The 18,689-nt window shown below is 45.5% G+C and overlaps 1 protein-coding gene across 1 annotated transcript in view; it reads left to right on the top strand.

Annotated features, from left to right (window-relative positions):
• LOC126271925 (potassium/sodium hyperpolarization-activated cyclic nucleotide-gated channel 2) overlaps positions 1 to 18,689 on the top strand; it is a 2,360,296-nt gene that overhangs the window by 273,084 nt on the left and 2,068,523 nt on the right. Inside the window, exon 2 of the mRNA XM_049974334.1 lies at positions 10,074 to 10,151. Within this exon, the coding sequence (XP_049830291.1) occupies positions 10,074 to 10,151 (78 nt within the window). The remainder of the gene's footprint in view (positions 1 to 10,073; positions 10,152 to 18,689) is intronic.

Here is an 18,689-nt window from a genome sequence, read left to right as displayed (position 1 = left end):
TGACTGTACGACACGAAATTCTACGCCTCGCCTGGGCCCGTCAACAATGACATTGAACTGTTGACGAGTGGGAACATGTTGCCTGGTCGGATGTGTCTCGTTTCCAGTTGTATCGGGCGGATGGATGTATACGGATAAGGAGAGAATCTCATGAATGTTTGGAACCTGCATGGAAGCAGGGGACTGTTCAAGCTGGCGGGGGCTCTGTAGCGGTGAGAGGCGTGTGCAGTTGGAGTAATATGGGGCCCGTGATACTTCTAGATACGACTCTGACAGGTGACACGTACGTAAGTATCATGTATGATCACCTGCGTCCATTCATGTCCATTGTGCATTCCGACGGACTTGGGCAATTCCAGAAGGACAATGCGGCACCCCACATGTCCAGAAGTGCTACAGAGTGGCTCCAGGAACACTCTTCTGAGTTTAAATACTTCCGCTGGCCACCAAACTCCCCAGACATGGACATTATTGAGCATATCTGAGATGCCTTGCAACGTGCTGTTCAGAAGAGATCTCCACCACGGATTTATGGACAGTCCTGCAGGATTCATGGTGCCAATTCCCACCAGCACTACTTTACACCTTAGTCAAGTTCATGCTACATCGTGTTGCGGCACTTCTGCGTGCTCGTGGGGCCCCTATATGATATTAGGCAGTTTCTTTGGCTCTTCAGTGTAATCATAATTTAAAATATGAATTCCGAGCATGAAATTGTGTGATGCTGTTAGTTATTCTCTACGTATTCACTCTTTAACATGACACATTCTTCCCAACTGTAGCGGCTCAAACACCGGTAGTCGGGACCGCAGGTCAGCTACCGAAAGCAGGCCGAATTTACCGTCCAATGCCCTGCCTGCTCAGCAGCATGAGCAAACACCGGCGCTTCCTTGTGAGGGACGTCACACAGATTCCCGTCGCATGTACCACCGACCTACCCTTTACGCCACACCAGACCATCGAACACACTCCAGATGTTTCGACGAGGCCTCGATACTGGGGCTCTACCGCAGCTGTTTGCAAGTCCAAACGGGATTTAAACCAGCAGGACCATCCCGTCAGCAAGTAGTCACAGCTGGGGGGGCCGATAAAGCGCAGCCTTTGCCGGTCGTCGCCGCATCTATGACACCACCTCCGCTGGGCCGCGAACCAAACGGCTTCTGCGCCGCAGCGCTACCCCTCATCCCTCAGCCGCCATCCGCCAGTATGCTGCAGTACCTGGGCCGTCGCTGCCGTCCACTGGAAACGCGTGCGTCGGCACTCCCATTTCAGGCTGCTGGCGTCCGAGGATCACCTTCCGTCTCCTGCAGTCTGTTTGTTACAGATGTGCTGAACCATCTATGCTCGTGTTCATCAATGAAGTGTTCTGTCAGCTGATCGGCTACCTTCTCCGTCCGCTCTCTGGACAACCTCCAGCACAGAACCACTCGCCCCCTCCAACCTTGCGGTAACAGCTTGATACCTGACGGTGAATGATTTGGCGGAAACCTTCGTTGTAGAAGTCTGCATTTTGGCTGATTACGGAACTTGACATATCAAAAATCACGTCGTCGTCATTGTGTAAATGCCTGCCACACGATGGTCTTTTCATCCAAGAAAAGAGGTACAATAACAGGAGAATATGGCGTTAACGTGGAATTTTATAGCCGGCCGGGGTGGTCGACCGGTTCTAGGCGCTACAGTCTGGAACCGCGCGACTGCTACGGTCGCAAGTTCGAATACTGCCTCGGGCATGGATGTGTATGATGTCCTTAGGTTAGTTAGGTTTAAGTAGTTCTAAGTTATAGGGGACTGATGACCTTCTAAGTTAGGTCCCATAGTGCTCAGAGCCATTTGAACCCTTTTTTGGAATTTTATAGCCCAAAAAAAGCAGCACATGTGGCCGTATGCTTCGCATAATGAGGTGGAGCGTTGCTGCAGAGCGGAAACACCCACTTTGGCAGCTTCCCGCGACTCTTCGTCTTGACAACCTATTGTAGCCACTGCAGGAGGTTTCTGTACTAAGCTCCTATGAAGGTTTGCGCCCTCCGAGCATGATCTTAATCAGCACACCATTGCAGATCCAGGAACACTCAGCGTCATCTTACCCGATGACGAATGGGACCTCATCGTTTTCGACGTTGGCGAATCCGCTTTTTTTCCGCTGCTCTGCTTGCTCCTTTGTCTCTGAGACATAGCAGTACTTGACCACGGAGATTAGGCGGCTATAAGAAGTCGTCTGGACTGACCTCACACGGGTGCAACATCTCCACTTCTGCCTCGATTCAGATGGCTTTTTGAACGGGCGTGAGAAATCGCGTAGCCCAGCGGGCGATGACCTCAGTCGCGTTCAAAATGACAAAAACTGACCCATCACTGTTCTCGTTTTTTCAACTATCGCTTCTATTGTGATACGTCTCCAGTTCTTGTGTGATTCCCTTTTCTTAGCAGGGAGACTGCGAGTCTCTTCGTTCTTCGACATTCACTCTTGTTTTATCACAATGGAAGAGTCCGTGCCACCAGGCACTGCGTCATTTTGTGGTGCATTGTTGCTGTACGCTTACACCAGTTCAACATGGGCTGTTGCTCTATCACCTCTTTCAAATGCAGAAAACTAAACACTGCACAATACTGCATTTCATCAACTACCTGCACCATTTAATTTAGCTCTTCGAGCGGCGTGTCATGGTCTCGTGGCACGGGAATTTCAATTTATTCCTGGACTGTTACTGTCTCCTGTGTCACAGGCACAGACTCCTTCGTTCTGTCCTCCTCCTCCTCTTCCTCCTCCTCCTACTACTACGCTACTGGGCATTAAAATTGCTACACCACGAAGATCACGTGCTACAGACTCGAAATTTAACCGACAGGAAGAAGATGCTGTGATACGCAAATGATTAGCTTTTTAGAGCATTCACACGAGGTTGGCGCTGGTGGCGACACCTACAACGTGCTGACATGAGGAATGTTTCCAACCGATTTCTCATACACAAACAGGAGATGGCGGGCGTTGCCTGGTGAGACGTTGTTGTGATGCCTCGTGTAAGGAGGAGAAATGCGTACCATCACTTTTCCGACTTTGACACAGGTGAGATTGTAGCCGATCGCGATTGCGGTATATCGTATCGCAACATTGCTGCTCGCGTTGGTCGAGATCCAGTGACTGTTAGCAGACTATGGAATCGGTGGGTTCAGGAGGGTAATATGGAACGCCGTGCTGGATCCCAGCGGCCTCGTATCACTAGCAGTCGAGAGGAGAGGCATCTTATCCACATGGCTGTAACGCATCGTGCAGCCAATATCGGTCTCTGAGTCAACAGATGGGGACGTTTGCGAGACAACAACCATCTGCACGAACAGGTCGACGTCGTTTGCAGCAGCATGGACTATAAGCTCGGAGACCATGGCTGCGGTTACCCTTGACGCTGCATCACAGACAGGAGCGCCTGCGATCTGCACCAACGACGAACCTGGGTGCACGAATGGCAAAACACCATTTTTCGGATTAATCCAGGTTCTGTTTACAGCATCGTAATGGTTGCATCCGTGTTTGGTGACGTCGCGGTGAACGCACATTGGAAGCGTGTAGCGTAATCGCCATACTGGCGTATCACCCGGCGTGATAGTATGGGGGTGCCATTGGTTACACGTCTCGGTAACCTCTTGTTCCCATTGACAGCACTTTGAAGAGTGGACGTTACATTTCAGATGTGTTACGACCCGTGGCTCTCCCCTCATTCGATCCCTGCGAAACTCTACATTTCAGCAGGATAATGCACGACCGCATGTTGCAGGATCTGTACGGGCCTTTCTGGATACTGAAAAAGTTCGACTGCTGCCCTGGCCAGCACATTCTCCAGATCTGTCACCAATAGAAAACGTCTGATCAATGGTGTGCGAGCAACTGGCTCGTCACAATACGCCAGTCATTACTCTTGATGAACTGTAGTATCGTGTTGAAGCTGCATGGGCAGCTGTACCTGTACACGCCATCCAAGCTCTGTTTGACTCAATGCCCAGGCGTATCAAGGCCATTATTACGGCCAGAGGTGGCTGTGCTGGGTACTGATTTCTCAGTCTGTGTACGGACGCAGGAGGAGCTGGCCACTACTCGCGAACAGCTGAGCGTGTTGATGGCTGCAGTCAGCCGTCATCAGGCTGCTGCCTCGGAGTGTAGCGGCAGTGGGGAGTCTGGTGCGTCGCAAGGTACACCCCAGGTGTTACATGCTTCACCCACTGTCGCTGCTGTCGAGACATCTTCGCCGGTGCGGGCGCGGTTGGGCCACCATCTCCCCAAGGGGAGTGGCGGGTTCAGCGGCGTTCGCGGCGCACGAGGCGGAGGGTCAATGTGGAGGCTGGCCGTGTGGCATCGCCCCCTCTGCCTGTGAGTGGACATGTGGCTACTCCTTCAGCACGGTCCGAGCAGGGGGTTTATTAGTTATTGGGAGCTCCAACGTTAGGCGGGTGATAGAGCCACTTAGGGAAATAGCGGAAAGGTCGGGGAAGAAGGCCAGCGTTCACTCTGTCTGCTTGCCGGGGGGCCTCATCTGAGATGTGGAGGAGGCCCTACCGGCGGTGATAGAGAGCACTGGGTGCACCCGACTGCAAATTGTTGCTCATGTCGGCACCAATGACTCCTGCCGGCTGGGTTCAGAGGTCATCCTCAGTTCGTACAGGCGGTTGGCGGAATTGGTGTAGGCGGAAAGCCTCGCTCGCGGGGTGGAATCAGAGCTAACTATTTGTAGTATCGTTCTCAGAACCGATCGCGGTCCTCTGGTTTTGAGCCGAGTGGAATGCTTAAACCAGAGGCTCAGACGATTCTGCGGAGAGCTGGGGTGCAAATTTCTCGACCTCCGCTATCGGTTGGAGAAATGTAGGGTCCCCCTGAATAGGTCAGGCGTGCACTACACGCCGGAAGCGGCTACAAGGGTAGCGGAGTACGTGTGGAGTGCACATGGGGTGTTTTTAGGTTAGAGAATTCCTTCCCTACGCCCGACAAGACGCCTCCTAAAACGCGGCAAGGTAGGAGTAGGCAATATGCAACAGAGAATAACAATATTAATGTGCTAATAGTAAACGGCAAGAGCGTCTATAGAAAGGTCCCAGAACTGCTCTCATTAATAAACGATCACAACGCCCATATAGTACTAGGGACAGAAAGTTGGCTGCAACCAGACGTAAACAGTAATGAAATCCTAAACTTAGATTGGAATGTATACCGCAGAGACAGGCTGGACAGTGAAGGGGGAGACGTGTTTATAGCGATAAGAAGTGCAATAGCATCGAAGGAAGTTTACGGAGATCCGAAATGTGAAATGATTTGGGTGAAGGTCATGGTTAAGGTAGGCTCAGACATGGTAATTGGATGTCTCTATAGGCCCCCGGGCTCAGCAGCTGTTGTGGCTCAGCACCTGAAGAATAATTTGGAAAATATTTCGAGTAGATTTCCCCACCATGTTATAGTTGTGGGTGGAGATTTTAATTTTCCGGATATAGACTGGAAGACTCAAACGTTCATAACGGGTGGCAGGGACGAAGAATCCAGTGAAATATTTTTAAGTGCTTTATCTGAAAACTACCTTGAGCAGTTAAACAGAGAACCGACTCGTGGCGATATTATATTATACCTTCTGGTGACAAACAGACCCGAACTATTTGAAACAGTTAATCCAGAACAGGGAATCAGCGATCATAAAGCGGTTACTGCATCGATGATTTCAGCCGTTAATAGAAATATTAAAAAAAGGTAGGAAGACTTTTCTGTTTAGCAAAAGTGACAATAAGCGGATTACAGAGTACCTGACGGCTCAACACAAAAGTTTTGTCTCAAGGACAGATAGTGTTGAGGATCAGTGGACAAAGTTCAAAACCATCGTACAATAAACATTAGATGAGTATGTGCCAAGCAAGATCGTAAGAGATGGAAAAGAGCCACCGTGGTACAACAACCGAGTTAGAAAACTGCTGCGGAAGCAAAGGGAACTTCACAGCAAACATAAACATAGCGAAAGTCTTGCAGAGAAACAAAAATTACGCGAAGCGAAATGTAGTGTGAGGAGACGTTCAATGAATTGGAAAGTAAAGTTCTATGTACTGACTTGGCTGGAAATCTTAAGAAATTTTGGTCTTATGTCAAAGCTGTAGGTGGATCAAAACAATATGTCCAGACACTCTGTGACCAAAATGGTACTGAAACAGAGGATGACAGACTAAATGTCTTCTTCCAATGCTGTTTCACAGAGGAAGACTGCACTGTTGTTCCTTGTCTAGATTGTCGCACAGATGACAAAATGGTAGATATCGAAATAGACGACAGAGGGATAGAGAAACAATAAAAAAGCTCAAAAGAGGAAAGGCCGCTGGACCTGATGTGATACCAGTTCGATTTTACACAGAGTACGCGAAGGAACTTGCCCCCCTTCTTGCAGCGGTGTACGGTAGGTCTCTAAAAGAGCGTTGCGTTCCAAAGCATTGGAAAAAGGCACAGGTCATCCCCGTTTTCAAGAAGGGATGTCGAACAGATTTGTAGAACTATAGATCTATATCTCTAACGTCGATCAGTTCTAGAATTTGGAACACGTATTATGTTCGAGTATAATGACTTTTTTGGAGACTAGAAATCTAGTCCGTAGGAATCAGCATGGGTTTCGAAAAAGACGGTCGTGTGAAACCCAGCTCGCGTTATTGGTCCACGAGACTCAGAGGGCCATACACACGGGTTCACAGGTAGATGCCGTGTTTCTCGACTTCCGCAAGGCGTTCGATACAGTTCCCCACAGTCGTTTAATGAACAAAGTAAGAGCATACGGACTATCAGACCAATTGTGTGATTGGATTGAGGAGTTCCTAGATAACAGAACGCAGCATGTCATTCTCAATGGAGAGAAGTCTTCCGAAGAAAGAGTGATTTCAGGTGTGCCGCAGGGGAGTGTCGTAGGACCGTTGCTATTCACAATATTCATAAATGACCTTGTGGATGACATGCTGGAGGAGCTGCAGCGAATTGACGCATGGTGCACCGAATGGCAATTGAATCTCAATGTAGACAAGTGTAATGTGATGCGAATACATAGAAAGATAGGTCCCTTATCATTTAGCTACAAAATAGCTGGTCAGCAACTGGAAGCAGTTAATTCCATAAATTATCTGGGAGTAGGCATTAGGAGTGATTCAAAATGGAATGATCAAATAAAGTTGATCGTCGGTAAAGGAGATGCCAGACTGAGATTCCTTGGAAGAATCCTAAGGAAATGCAATCTGAAAACAAAGGAAGTAGGTTACAGTACGCTTGTTCGCCCACTGCTTGAATACTGCTCAGGAGTGTGGGATCCGTACCAGATAGGGTTGATAAAAGAGATAGAGAAGATCCAACGGAGAGCAGCGCGCTTCGTTACAGGATCATTTAGTAATCGCGAAAGCGTTACGGAGATGATAGATAAACTCCAGTGGAAGACTCTGCAGGAGAGACGCTCAGAAGCTCGGTACGGGCTTTTGTTAAAGCTCCGAGAACATACCTTCACCGAAGAGTCAAGCAGTATATTGCTCCCTCCTACGTATATCTCACGAAGAGACCACGAGGATAAAATCAGAGAGATCAGAGCCCACACAGAATCATAGCGACAATCCTTCTTTCCACGAACAATACGAGACTGGAATAGAAGGGAGAACCGATAGAGGTACTCAAGGTACCCTCCGCCACACACCGTCAGGTGGCTTGCGGAGTATGGCTGTAGATGTAGATCTATGCACCCAAATTGCGTGAAAATGCAATCACATGTCAGTTCTAGTTTAATATATTTGTCCAATGAATACCCGTTTATCATCTGCATTTCTTCTTGGTGTAGCAATTTTAATGGCCAGTAGTGTACTACTACTACAACTATAGTCTTGTTTCACTGTCACTGTCTCCGTCTTACGTGCTGCTACTATCTCATTCCTTCTTTCCCTTACTACTACTATCTCGTTCGTTCTTTCCCACTGCTGCTGTCTCTTCTCACTGTCACCTTGGCTCTCTTCCCCGTAGTCAAAGCCACAGACTCCCTATCTCCCTGTCACTCATTATCTCTAGCTCTCACCCAGTTTTACATGCTCCTCTTTATTCTTCTCCCAATGGAAATATGGAACGGTTCTCCGGATATCATGTGAGAAAAGGGAAAGCTGAGTTCGAGCAGCGAAGCTTTCTAAATCCGTGTTGATTCGTGGACAGAATCTCTTCCATCTCGAAGGCTTCTTGAGATCGTGTCAAAACTTCCTACAGATAGCTCATTATTGCAGAAAGTATACGTCTTTTTTCTCGTAATGTAACAATAAAATTTCACATCCGTATCTCCCCTTTGTCGGTGGGAGCAAATTCAGAAAACAATTGAACGATAGTGGCTCCCAGATACATTATGCCCTCTTAGCTTTGAGGTCTTTATTGGATCCGATGATAAACGTATACTCTAACACCAAATAGATAATTAATGCAAAGAGACATTATCTACATTTACATCTGCATCTACATTTATACTCCGCAAGCCACCCAATGTTGTGTGGCGGAGAGCACTTTACGTGCCACTGTCATTACCTTCCTTTCCTGTTTCAGTCGCGTATGGTTCGCGGGAAGAAAGACTGCCGGAAAGCCTCTGTGCGCGCTCGAATCTCTCTAATTTTCCATTCATAATCTCCTCGGGAGGTATAAGAAGGGGGAGTAATATATTCGGTACCTCATCCAGAAACGCACCCTCTCGAAATCTGGGCAGCAAGCCACACCGCGACGCAAAGCGCCTCTCTTGCAGAGTCTACCCCTTGAGTTTGCTTAACATCTCCGTAACCCTATCACGGTTACCAAATAACCCTGTGACGAAACGCGTCGCTCTTCTTTGGATCTTTTCCATCTCCTCTATCAACCCGACCTGGTATGGGTCCCACACTGATGAGCAGTACTCAAGTATTCAAGTACTCAAGTATGTACTGGGGACAGAGTTCTCTGACTGACGTACATTTTTTGAGCATTGTAGTAAAGAAGGAACGAAGTTACGCTGAATGTTAGTGAATATCAAAAGTGAAATAAATGTCGAAGGTTTGTAAATGAAGTGAGAGGAAGGATGTTAAAATTCAGTGGAAAAGATAGGATGACAATGAGGAGTTATTAGGAAAGGTGATTTAAAATGTAAGTGGCTCAAACATTTAAGATTAACAATGCTTGTGGAGGATAATAAACAGTTAATGACCTATACGTTGTTTCATTTAAGCTTTAGTGGTTTCATTGGAACAGCACTGACTAGAGTGAAATAGTATAGCCAGTTAAGTGGGTAATGTGAATACATACTGTAGCTTGTTATCGTTCATATTTTCTCTAATAAACAGTTACTGCACAATGTGGTTCAGCTGTCCGTAACTATGAGCTTTAATACAGTCTGCAACATCAAATACCACAGCAAAGTTTTTCATATTGCCTCGCTCCCCATGCACAAATTATTAGTCGTACAGAAGAAATGAACAGGACCCTTTTGTAGGAAACTGAATGTAATGAAATTTATACTGGGATACGTTATCGCGAGACGTTGTAGTTTTCTTTTATTCAAGAAAAACACACAAAAATGGCTTTTAAACGGGTTTTTCTTGAATAGCTTGAAAACAATGCCTTAAACCAAATCGTGGCCCAGTACAAAATTTAATTGCATAAAATTTCCTACAAAAAAGCCCTGCTCATTTTTTCTGTGGGGCTAATAGTTTGCACATAGTAAGAGAGCGAATATGAAGATCTCGTGTGCGGTTTTTGAATGCGTTGCGGTTTGCATAAAACTCACAGGTAGGGCCATCTGAATCACGCTACAAGCGCCGTTCACCCGAATTTTTGAATATAAACTGTGCACAACGTGTTATCTTACAAATTGCAATGACCAGTATTTAAAGTGTATTAAAATGTTGACAGTTATTTGAGACTGGAACAGCTTTTAATGTCTCCATGTTTACCTGCCTTTACATGAGTTCTTCAGTTTCAAGTAAATAATTTTAAAATGCCTTTGATAAAATCTGCGGCTGATGATAACGCCTGACGTGCAGGCAAGAGCGGGAGGAAACTTTACAGTCGTGGTCTGTTGGTGTTGCAGTTTCGCTGGACAGCTGACCTCTGCCGCCAGCTCCATGGGTCGCCATCCAGGCCAGGGCAGCGAGCCGAACCTAATCAGGTGAGTGCGAGTCAAAGCCGCGCCTCTGCGCTGCGTTGCGCCGTGCCGCACGCATTATTATTATTAGCTGCCGTTGCGGCCAGCGAGTCCTGCAGCCGGCCGGTGGCTCTGTCCTGCAACGTGTTAGTCAACTCCGCCCCGATGGCAATGCTGATAAATAACTGAGCAGCTTTCCCTTTATCACGATAGCGTTCTCTGCGCAGCAGCTAGCAAACTGAAACAGAAATATGGCCGACAATCTTTATTTCACACTGGTGCAGCTATCCACAGATGCCATATTGCGGAACTAAGTTCCAATTTCGGACACCATGTGCAAATCTGGCGCTGTGAATGCAAGAAAGACGTACAGACGTGATTCCGCATGTACGATTAGATTACATTCAATTTTCGTTCCGTATACTAAAAAATGAGATTCTTGTGGGTGTAGAACAGGCCAGAAAGTGTAATATAAAAAACATACAACTTTTGAATATAATATTCACTTCCCTGGTCATTTGTCTGGAGGTTGACAAGATATGTCAATACATGCGCGTCTACTAAATTTGTCATACATAAAATATCTAACCTTGACAGTTGCGACCAAGTGCTACCAAAACTGAATTGTAACAGACATTTTTACTTAAACTGGTGCAGGAGTAACTATTACAATATTCATCTATAGAGTAGAAGGAGCTGCCTACCAAAATATTTGTAGTGGTTGCTGGCAATTTATTGCAAATGTGTGTTCCTGAATATTGGACCTCTTTTTGGGCCAAGGTAAGTGGTTTTAGGTTTTTATGGAGATTGTTCGTTCTCCTTATGTTCATACTACGTATTCTTCTATTGATTGCAAACAGACATATTACTTGCATCAAATTTCATTAAGGAATAAATATACTTAGAAGCAATGGTTAAAATTCTCAGTTCCTCAAACAGATTTCTATAAGTTGTTATTGAATTTACTCCAAAAATTAGCCATATTACACGCTTTTTTCACTATAAAAACTTCTTCTCAGATTAACAAGTTAACCCAAAATATGATCCCGTATGACATAATATAAAGAAGGTAAGCAAAGTATGCATATATACATACGGGTGCTTCAACAATCCTGTGGTGTGCCCTTCCCAACTGAAATTATTATCGAGTTGTAATCACAGAAATTTAACACAGTCAACCTCTTCTGTTTGCATGTCTATTTATGTTACACACATGGTGGAAAGAAATCTCTTACAGACTCTGAACTGCATACAATGATTCTCTTCAAAGTATAATGGCAGTGAATTATCTTTAAACTGTTTATTAATATCAGTGAAAATTTGATTAGGAGCCTTTTCTAAATCTGTTCATGACTTGCTATGTATTGAATTTTTGTATCATCTGAAGACAAATCGAACTTAGTATTTCGCAGTGTAATAGACGAAAGGTCATTAATGTACACAGGAAGAAACAACAGACGCAAGATGCAACTTTGAGGAACACCACATGTAATTAACTCCCAATCAGATGAAGATTGATTTCGCTACGACATTCTTTGTTTCCTGTTACTTAGGTAAGACGTGAACCATTTTGCAGCACTGCCAGTAACATCAAAATATTCCAGTTTACTTAAAATAATGCTGTGGCGGTCACATTCAAAGGCTTCAGACAAGTCACAGAAATGTCAGTAGTCTCTAATTTGTTATATAATGAGTTAAGTAAATTCCCACTGAAAGTCATTCATGTGGCCAATTGAGCATAAAACGTGATTCATCCGAAAAGACCACCTGTCGCCACTCAGTTGACACTCAGTTTCGGTACTGGCTTGCAAATTCCAACCTTCATCGCCGGTGAACAGCAGACGTCATAGCTTCATGTACCAGCTGCCTGCTGTTGAGCCCCATAAGCAGAAACGATCGAACTGTCCTTGAGGAGCAACTGTGCGTAGTCCCTTTGTTTATTTGGACGGTTAACTGCTCAGCAGTTGCTCGATTATTCCCCGTACACATCTCAAAAATGGTTCAAATGGCTGTGAGCACTATGGGCCTTAACATCTGACGTCATGAGTCCCCTAGACTTAGAACTACTAAAACCTAACTAACCTAAGGACAGCACACACATCCATGCCCGTGGCAGGCTTAGAACCTGCTACCGTAGCAGCAGCGCGGTTCCGGACTAAAGCGCCTAGAACCGCTCGGCCACAGCGGCGGGCGTACACAACTCCGCAGTCGTCGTTCAAACCTGTTACCCGTGGCCCGTGATACACTACATTTGCCCCGGTTTTGGATGGCCCCATTTTGCCGTGAAGGGTATACTTTAACAGCGGCGGCATGACAACGCCTTAGAAACTTAGTAGTTTCTAAAATGCTTTCGACAACATGTGCACTGTTTTCCACGTCCCCCAAGACCGGTTTTATATACCCTCCACTGCTAGTACTGGCACCTGCCGTCTGTGACTTGATCACGTACACCCAGAGTTATTCATAAGCATCACCAGGTTTTCAGAAGACGATTACGCTACACTGCTGGCCATTAAAATTGGTACACCACGAACATGACATGCTACAGACGCGAAATTTAACCGACACGAAGAAGATGCTGTAATATGCAAATGATTAGCTGTTCAGAGCATTCACACAAGGTTGGCGCCGGTGGCGACACCTAACACATGCTGACAAGAGGAAAGTCGCCAACCGATTTCTCATACACAAACAGCAGTTGACCGGCGTTGCCTGGTGAAACATTGTTGTGATGCCTTGTGTGAGGAGGAGAAATGTGTACCATAACGTTTCCGACTTTGATAAAGGTCGGATTGCAGCCTATCGCGATTGCGGTTTATCGTATCGCGACATTGCTGCTCGCTTTGGTTGAGATCCAATGACTGTTAGCAGAATATGGAATCGGTGGGTTAAAACGCCGTGCTGGATCCCAACTGCCTGGTATCACTGGCAGTTGAGATGACAGGCATCTTACCCGCATGGCTGTAACGGATCGTGCAGCCACGCTCTATCCCTGAGTCAACTGATCGGGATGTTTGCAAGACGACAACCATCTGCACGAACAGTTCGACGACGTTTGCAGCAGCATGGACTATCTACTCGGAGACCATGGCTGCTGTTATCCTTGACGCTGCATCACAGACAGGAGCACCTGCGATGGTGTACTCAACAACGAACCTGGGTGCACGAATGGCAGAACGTCCTCATGATGGGCGCATTCGTGTTTGACAACATCGCGGCTAACGCACATTGGAAGCGTGTATTTGTCATCGCTATACTGACGTATCACCCAGCGTGATGGTTATGGGCTGCCATTTGTTACACGTCTCGGTCACCTCTTGTTCGCATTGACGGCCCTTTCAAAAGTGGACGTTACATTTCAGATGTGTTACGACCCGTGTCTCTACCATTTATTCGATCCCTGCGAAACCCCACATTTCAGCAGGATAATGCACGACTGCATGTTTGTGGTCCTGTACGGACCTTTCTGGATACAGAAAATCTTAGACTGCTGTCCTGGCCAGCACATTCTCCAGATCTCTCTCCAATTGAAAACGTCTCGTCAGTGGTGGCCGAGCAACTGGCTCGTCACAATACGCCAGTAACTACTCTTGATGAACTGTGGTATCGTGTTGAAGCTGCATGGGCAGCTGTACCTGTATATGCCATCCAAGCTGTATTTGACACAATGCCCAGGCGTATCAAGGCCGTTATTACGGCCAGAGGTGGTTGTTGTGGGTACTGATTTCTCAGGATCGATGAACCCAAATTGGGTGAAAATGTAATAACATGTCAGTTGTACTATAACATATTTGTCCAGTGAATACCCGTTTATCATCTGAATTTCTTCTTGGTGCAGCAATTTTAACGGCCAGTAGTGTATGTCTACAAGATACACAGACAATGGCACAAATCATTGGATAGAGCATCCCTCCAGATTTTAACTCACATAACAGATGCTCAATTTGTGCGTAGCTTGCGACACAGAAAACGCAAATACGAGAGTTCAGTTCATTGAAGTCGCTGACAAGAACTTAGTATTTGAAGCCATTTTGGCTATTTGTTGACCGGCACTATCTCAAGAAATATGAAAAGATTTTTTAAAATACCACTACCAGTCACAAACTTTGTTAACTATTGTATTATTTATTTAGCGACATGTTTCGACGGAATACCTCATCTTCAGGCTAAATGGCATTACAAAAACAGTTTTACACAAAGGTCATACTGATGTCACATAATCTTTACATAAATGCTGTCCGCTCCCATAGCTGAGTGGTCAGCGTGAGGGATTGCCGTCGTATAGGCCAGGGTACGATTCCCGCCTGGGTCGGGGAATTTTTCCTCTTAGGGACTATGTGTTGTGTTGCCTTCATCATCATTTCATCCCTGTCCGACGCGCGGGTCGCTCAATGTGGCGTCGAATGTAATAAGACCTGCACCAAGGCGGCCGGGCGTGCCCCGTAAGGGGCCTTCCGGCCAATCACGCAAAACGCTCATTTCAATTTTTTGTTTTACATAATTCCTTTGGTTATCTTTGTTCTTCTGGCGTGCAGTCTCGTTGTGATGCGCTGAGGTGTTTACATTTCCGAGCCTCTCTTGGCTTTCGTGGGCACTGTTCGCAAATTTCCACTGGCGTAACAGTAACTTGGAAACACGATTACGAAAACAAATCTGCACTACAGTATCTAACTTTGGAGTCTCTGTCTGACCATGATGTAAGCTAACTGAAATCTTCCCGTATCACTCGTTCTTTTCCAAGTATACCTCCTCCTCTTGTGATTCTTGAACAGAGTATTCGCTGTTACTAGGTGAAATTTGTACAGAACGCAATTAGTCTTTCTCCTCTCTCATTCCTTATCCAAAGCCCATATTCCCCTGTAACCTTTTCTTCTTCCTTCCCCTACATCTGCATTCCAGCCTCCCATAACTATTAGACTTTCACATCCCTTTACATACTGTATTACCCTTCCAATATCCTCACACACTTTCTCTCTCTCTCTCTCTCTCTCTCTCTCTCTCTCTCTCTCTCTCTCTCTCTCTCTCTCTCTCTCTCTCCATCTTCAGATCGCGATGTCGGCATGTATACCTGAACTACCATTGTCGGTGTTGGTTTGCTGTCGATTCTGATAACAACAAGCCTATCACTGAACTGTTCACAGTAACACACTTTCTGCCCCACCTTCCTACCCCTGTTATACGATTTTCTGCTGCTGCTGATATTATCCTATACTCATCTGACCAGATATCAGTGTCTTCTTTCCTTTTCGCCACACGCGCCTGGCAACCTATCAAAGACATGTAGAAACCATGCCAAGCAAAATCGCTGCTGTGCTGTGTTTGAAACGTGGACCAATGTCCTATTGAACAGGTGGTCAGCATGTTTTGGCTCCTCGGTGTATGACTTGTCTCAATCTACATGTTCTGACACTCCTGCTCTCTTGTGCGACTATGCCACCGCGAGTGTTTCCAACAGAAACTAGGGGACATGCTCTCTCTACTGATACGTATCATTCTTTTGCATGCATTGCAGTTTTCGTGCAGTCGTCTTCTGAAACCCTCAAGGCACTTATGAGTAACCCTGTTTGTACGCTGGTCATCTTCTAATCTACTCAAAGGAGCGGAACGCTCTACTTAATACCCGGATTATAGAGCCTCAGTTCTTATCAGCAAACTATCAGGCATGCTTAGAGAGTGAGGGATCTCTGAATATGATGTCACGTGCGCTGGTTGTGTGATACAGTGAGAGCCAATTGAGAATACTTTCCAAGGGGTCACCAGTTCCGTTACCTGTCTGATGACCAAAGGAATCTTCTCGAAAAATTTTGTCCGCTCCGAGAGAACTATTTTTAATTTTATTCTGAGACAAATGCCGCAAACGAAAAAATGTATCGTGTGTGGAAATGTATTTGTCTACTAATATACAGAAGAAAGGCGGTGACTTGGTGAACACGTCCAGTGTACCTGTGACGTTATGGTTTCGTTCTTAAGAGAAATAAGTTTGAGAAGTATTAGGAGGAAGCATGTGCACCTGTCTGTAGGATACTTAGTCGATATCGACGTAAATTTATCATAGGAGATGAACGTGGCGTAATATTAACGTATTAGAGTTCGACAAATCTTTAAAATAACTGTCCGTCATCTTACTTTTCTTTTTTAGCTTTGTCAGAGAACTGTTAATTCCTTGCCTGTAATTGTCTTGGACCATGTGAAACAGATGATGGTGATCCGTCTGAGACATAATTAAAACTGAAATTCCTACCCTCCGTTACCAGAAAAGGGCTTCAGCAGTCTGATTACTGTAATCCATGGTGGACGAACTCATCGCTTGACTGTCACTTAAATGACAGAGCAAAGCTGGCGATTTCTGCTTAATCCGTACAAAAATTTTTGCCTTTTATATCTAATGATTTTGTGTTTTAACAGCTTTCCTGCAAATTAAGAAAATCTCATAGCACAGTATTGTTGCAAAGAGAAATTATTTCAGGCATTTGCGTCTTAAAGAGGATCTTTTTTCAAATTTTACGCATCACGATTTTTTTCCTATGGGGATCAAGAAGTTTATTTAATGAAAACCAAAGTTAGCACAGCACTTTTCCCCATAAGATTTACATTCCGTACGAAGACTTTTCTCTCACCTGACTCACAACATTTACTTAGCTCGGCTTGCAATAAAATTTTGACTGGTCACAAAAATCAGGTAATGACCTTTTGTTCAATGGAATTTCATTTCATTGTAATCTTCAGAAAACTTCTTCAATGATCAGCGCATACTACGAAAATTTTGTGTCTCGGTACTGAAGTAATTTCTTCTCAGATATAACGGAGGCCATAACATTCTCTGTTTATGATTTGGCTCCGAAGCGATTGCAGCTTAACTACCATGGGTCTACTGTACACACATCACTTTCTGAGACATTTACACTTGGGGTAAGACTGTCACAAAAAGTTATTGATACATGACATTTTTTCCAATACCACTCGTCGATACTTCTTACGTAGTGGGCAATCTAAACTTTTCCCTTCGAGGGCGTTGCTACAGCTTACATGCAACGTGTTGGGACTCCGATTAGGGTATGCAAGCATCGGCATGTAAGCAAGGCACTAGTGTGAAATTCGTATCTTTCCGACATGCTTGCGGTGAATGCGGAAGCGTGAACCGTGGCTACGTTATTACAAAAATGTCCAAACAGGAGTATGACAGCCGGCCGCTGTGGCCGAGCGGTTTTAGGCGCTTCAGTCCGGAAATACGCGGCTGCTGCGGTCGCAGGTTCGAATCCTGCTTCGGGCATGGATGTTTGTGATGTCCTTAGGTTAGATAGGTTTACGTAGTTCTAAGTCTAAGGGACTGATGACCTCAGATGTTAAATCCCATTGTGCTTAGAACCATTTGAGCCACTTGGCTAGATGTGAGAACTCGTAATATACCCAGGCACACGATCCAACCTGATCGTTTTGTGGTCCGGGTGGTATGGTGTGCGAAGGCATAATATTGCATCGTCGCACTGACCTCTGAATCCTTGGATAGGTACATTCACCGGTCAGCGGTATTGTGATACAATACTCCTTCTCCACGAGCGTTTTCTCGGGGATGTATTCGGCCCTGACTTCATTGTTACGGATGACAATGTGTGACTGCATCGAGTAACGCCGGTTGAGGATCTCTTGGAACGGGAGGATATTCGACCAATTAATTGACTAGCCTGCTCTTTCCCCCAACAAAACTCCCATCTAGTACGCTTGGTGTGCAATGGGAAGTGTTGCAGCACGTCCACATGCGCGACCATCCAGCAGCTGGCAACAGCGCTGGTGGAGTAATGGGAAGTCCTGTCACAGTTACTCCTCATCACCCTTGTGGCCAGCTTGGTGAACCCGTGGCAGACCACGCAATGCCGTTGTGGTGATGACACTCACACACCCTATTAAGAACGATGTCGCGCCTTTCATAATGCCCAGGGGACCATCATGAATCGCGGTGACTTCAGTATTATTACAGTCTTTGAATGAAAGTGTCATTTCCTTTAGTCTCACTGCGTACTACTTCGAGTTACCTTCTGTAGTATACTATAGCAGTCATTTTTATGTTTGGTTCAAGTTACATCGAGCTATGCTCCTTGGTAGTGACACATCATGCGAAAATTACTTTCGTCCTTATGTTCTGCACACGAGTGTAGTTTTCGATAACGTCATGTGGACTAAAGACCATTTCTGATCCTTTGGACGGAAGAGAATTTCATGTCCACTTGTTCCCCGTGTGAATGGCGGACCGTTACGTGTTTACAACTATTTACATTCACTCCAATAAAATTAGGAGGTAAACACTACTGCGACCCACACTGTAACATATATTTCAAGACATGGTGAGGACTTTTTATGACTTTTCTGAAATACATGGCCTTTGAATCTTTCCGTGTATCTCTGAGAGATTTCAGGGCACTCTCACTTCCGATACGGTGTTATACCGCTTCATGTTCTTAGGGAATATAATCTTTATTGCTATTTGAATTCATACATCATGATGAAATGGTGGACAGTAGTTAATGCTATTGCTTGCGTGCTCTAGGGAAAGAGTAACGGTAAGCT

Source organism: Schistocerca gregaria, chromosome 5 (genome assembly GCF_023897955.1).
Source record: "Schistocerca gregaria isolate iqSchGreg1 chromosome 5, iqSchGreg1.2, whole genome shotgun sequence".
In the NCBI taxonomy this organism is placed as follows: Eukaryota; Metazoa; Arthropoda; class Insecta; order Orthoptera; family Acrididae; genus Schistocerca; species Schistocerca gregaria.
The sequence above is the reverse complement of the archived record's forward strand: the minus strand, read 5'-3'. Positions and strand labels throughout refer to the sequence as shown.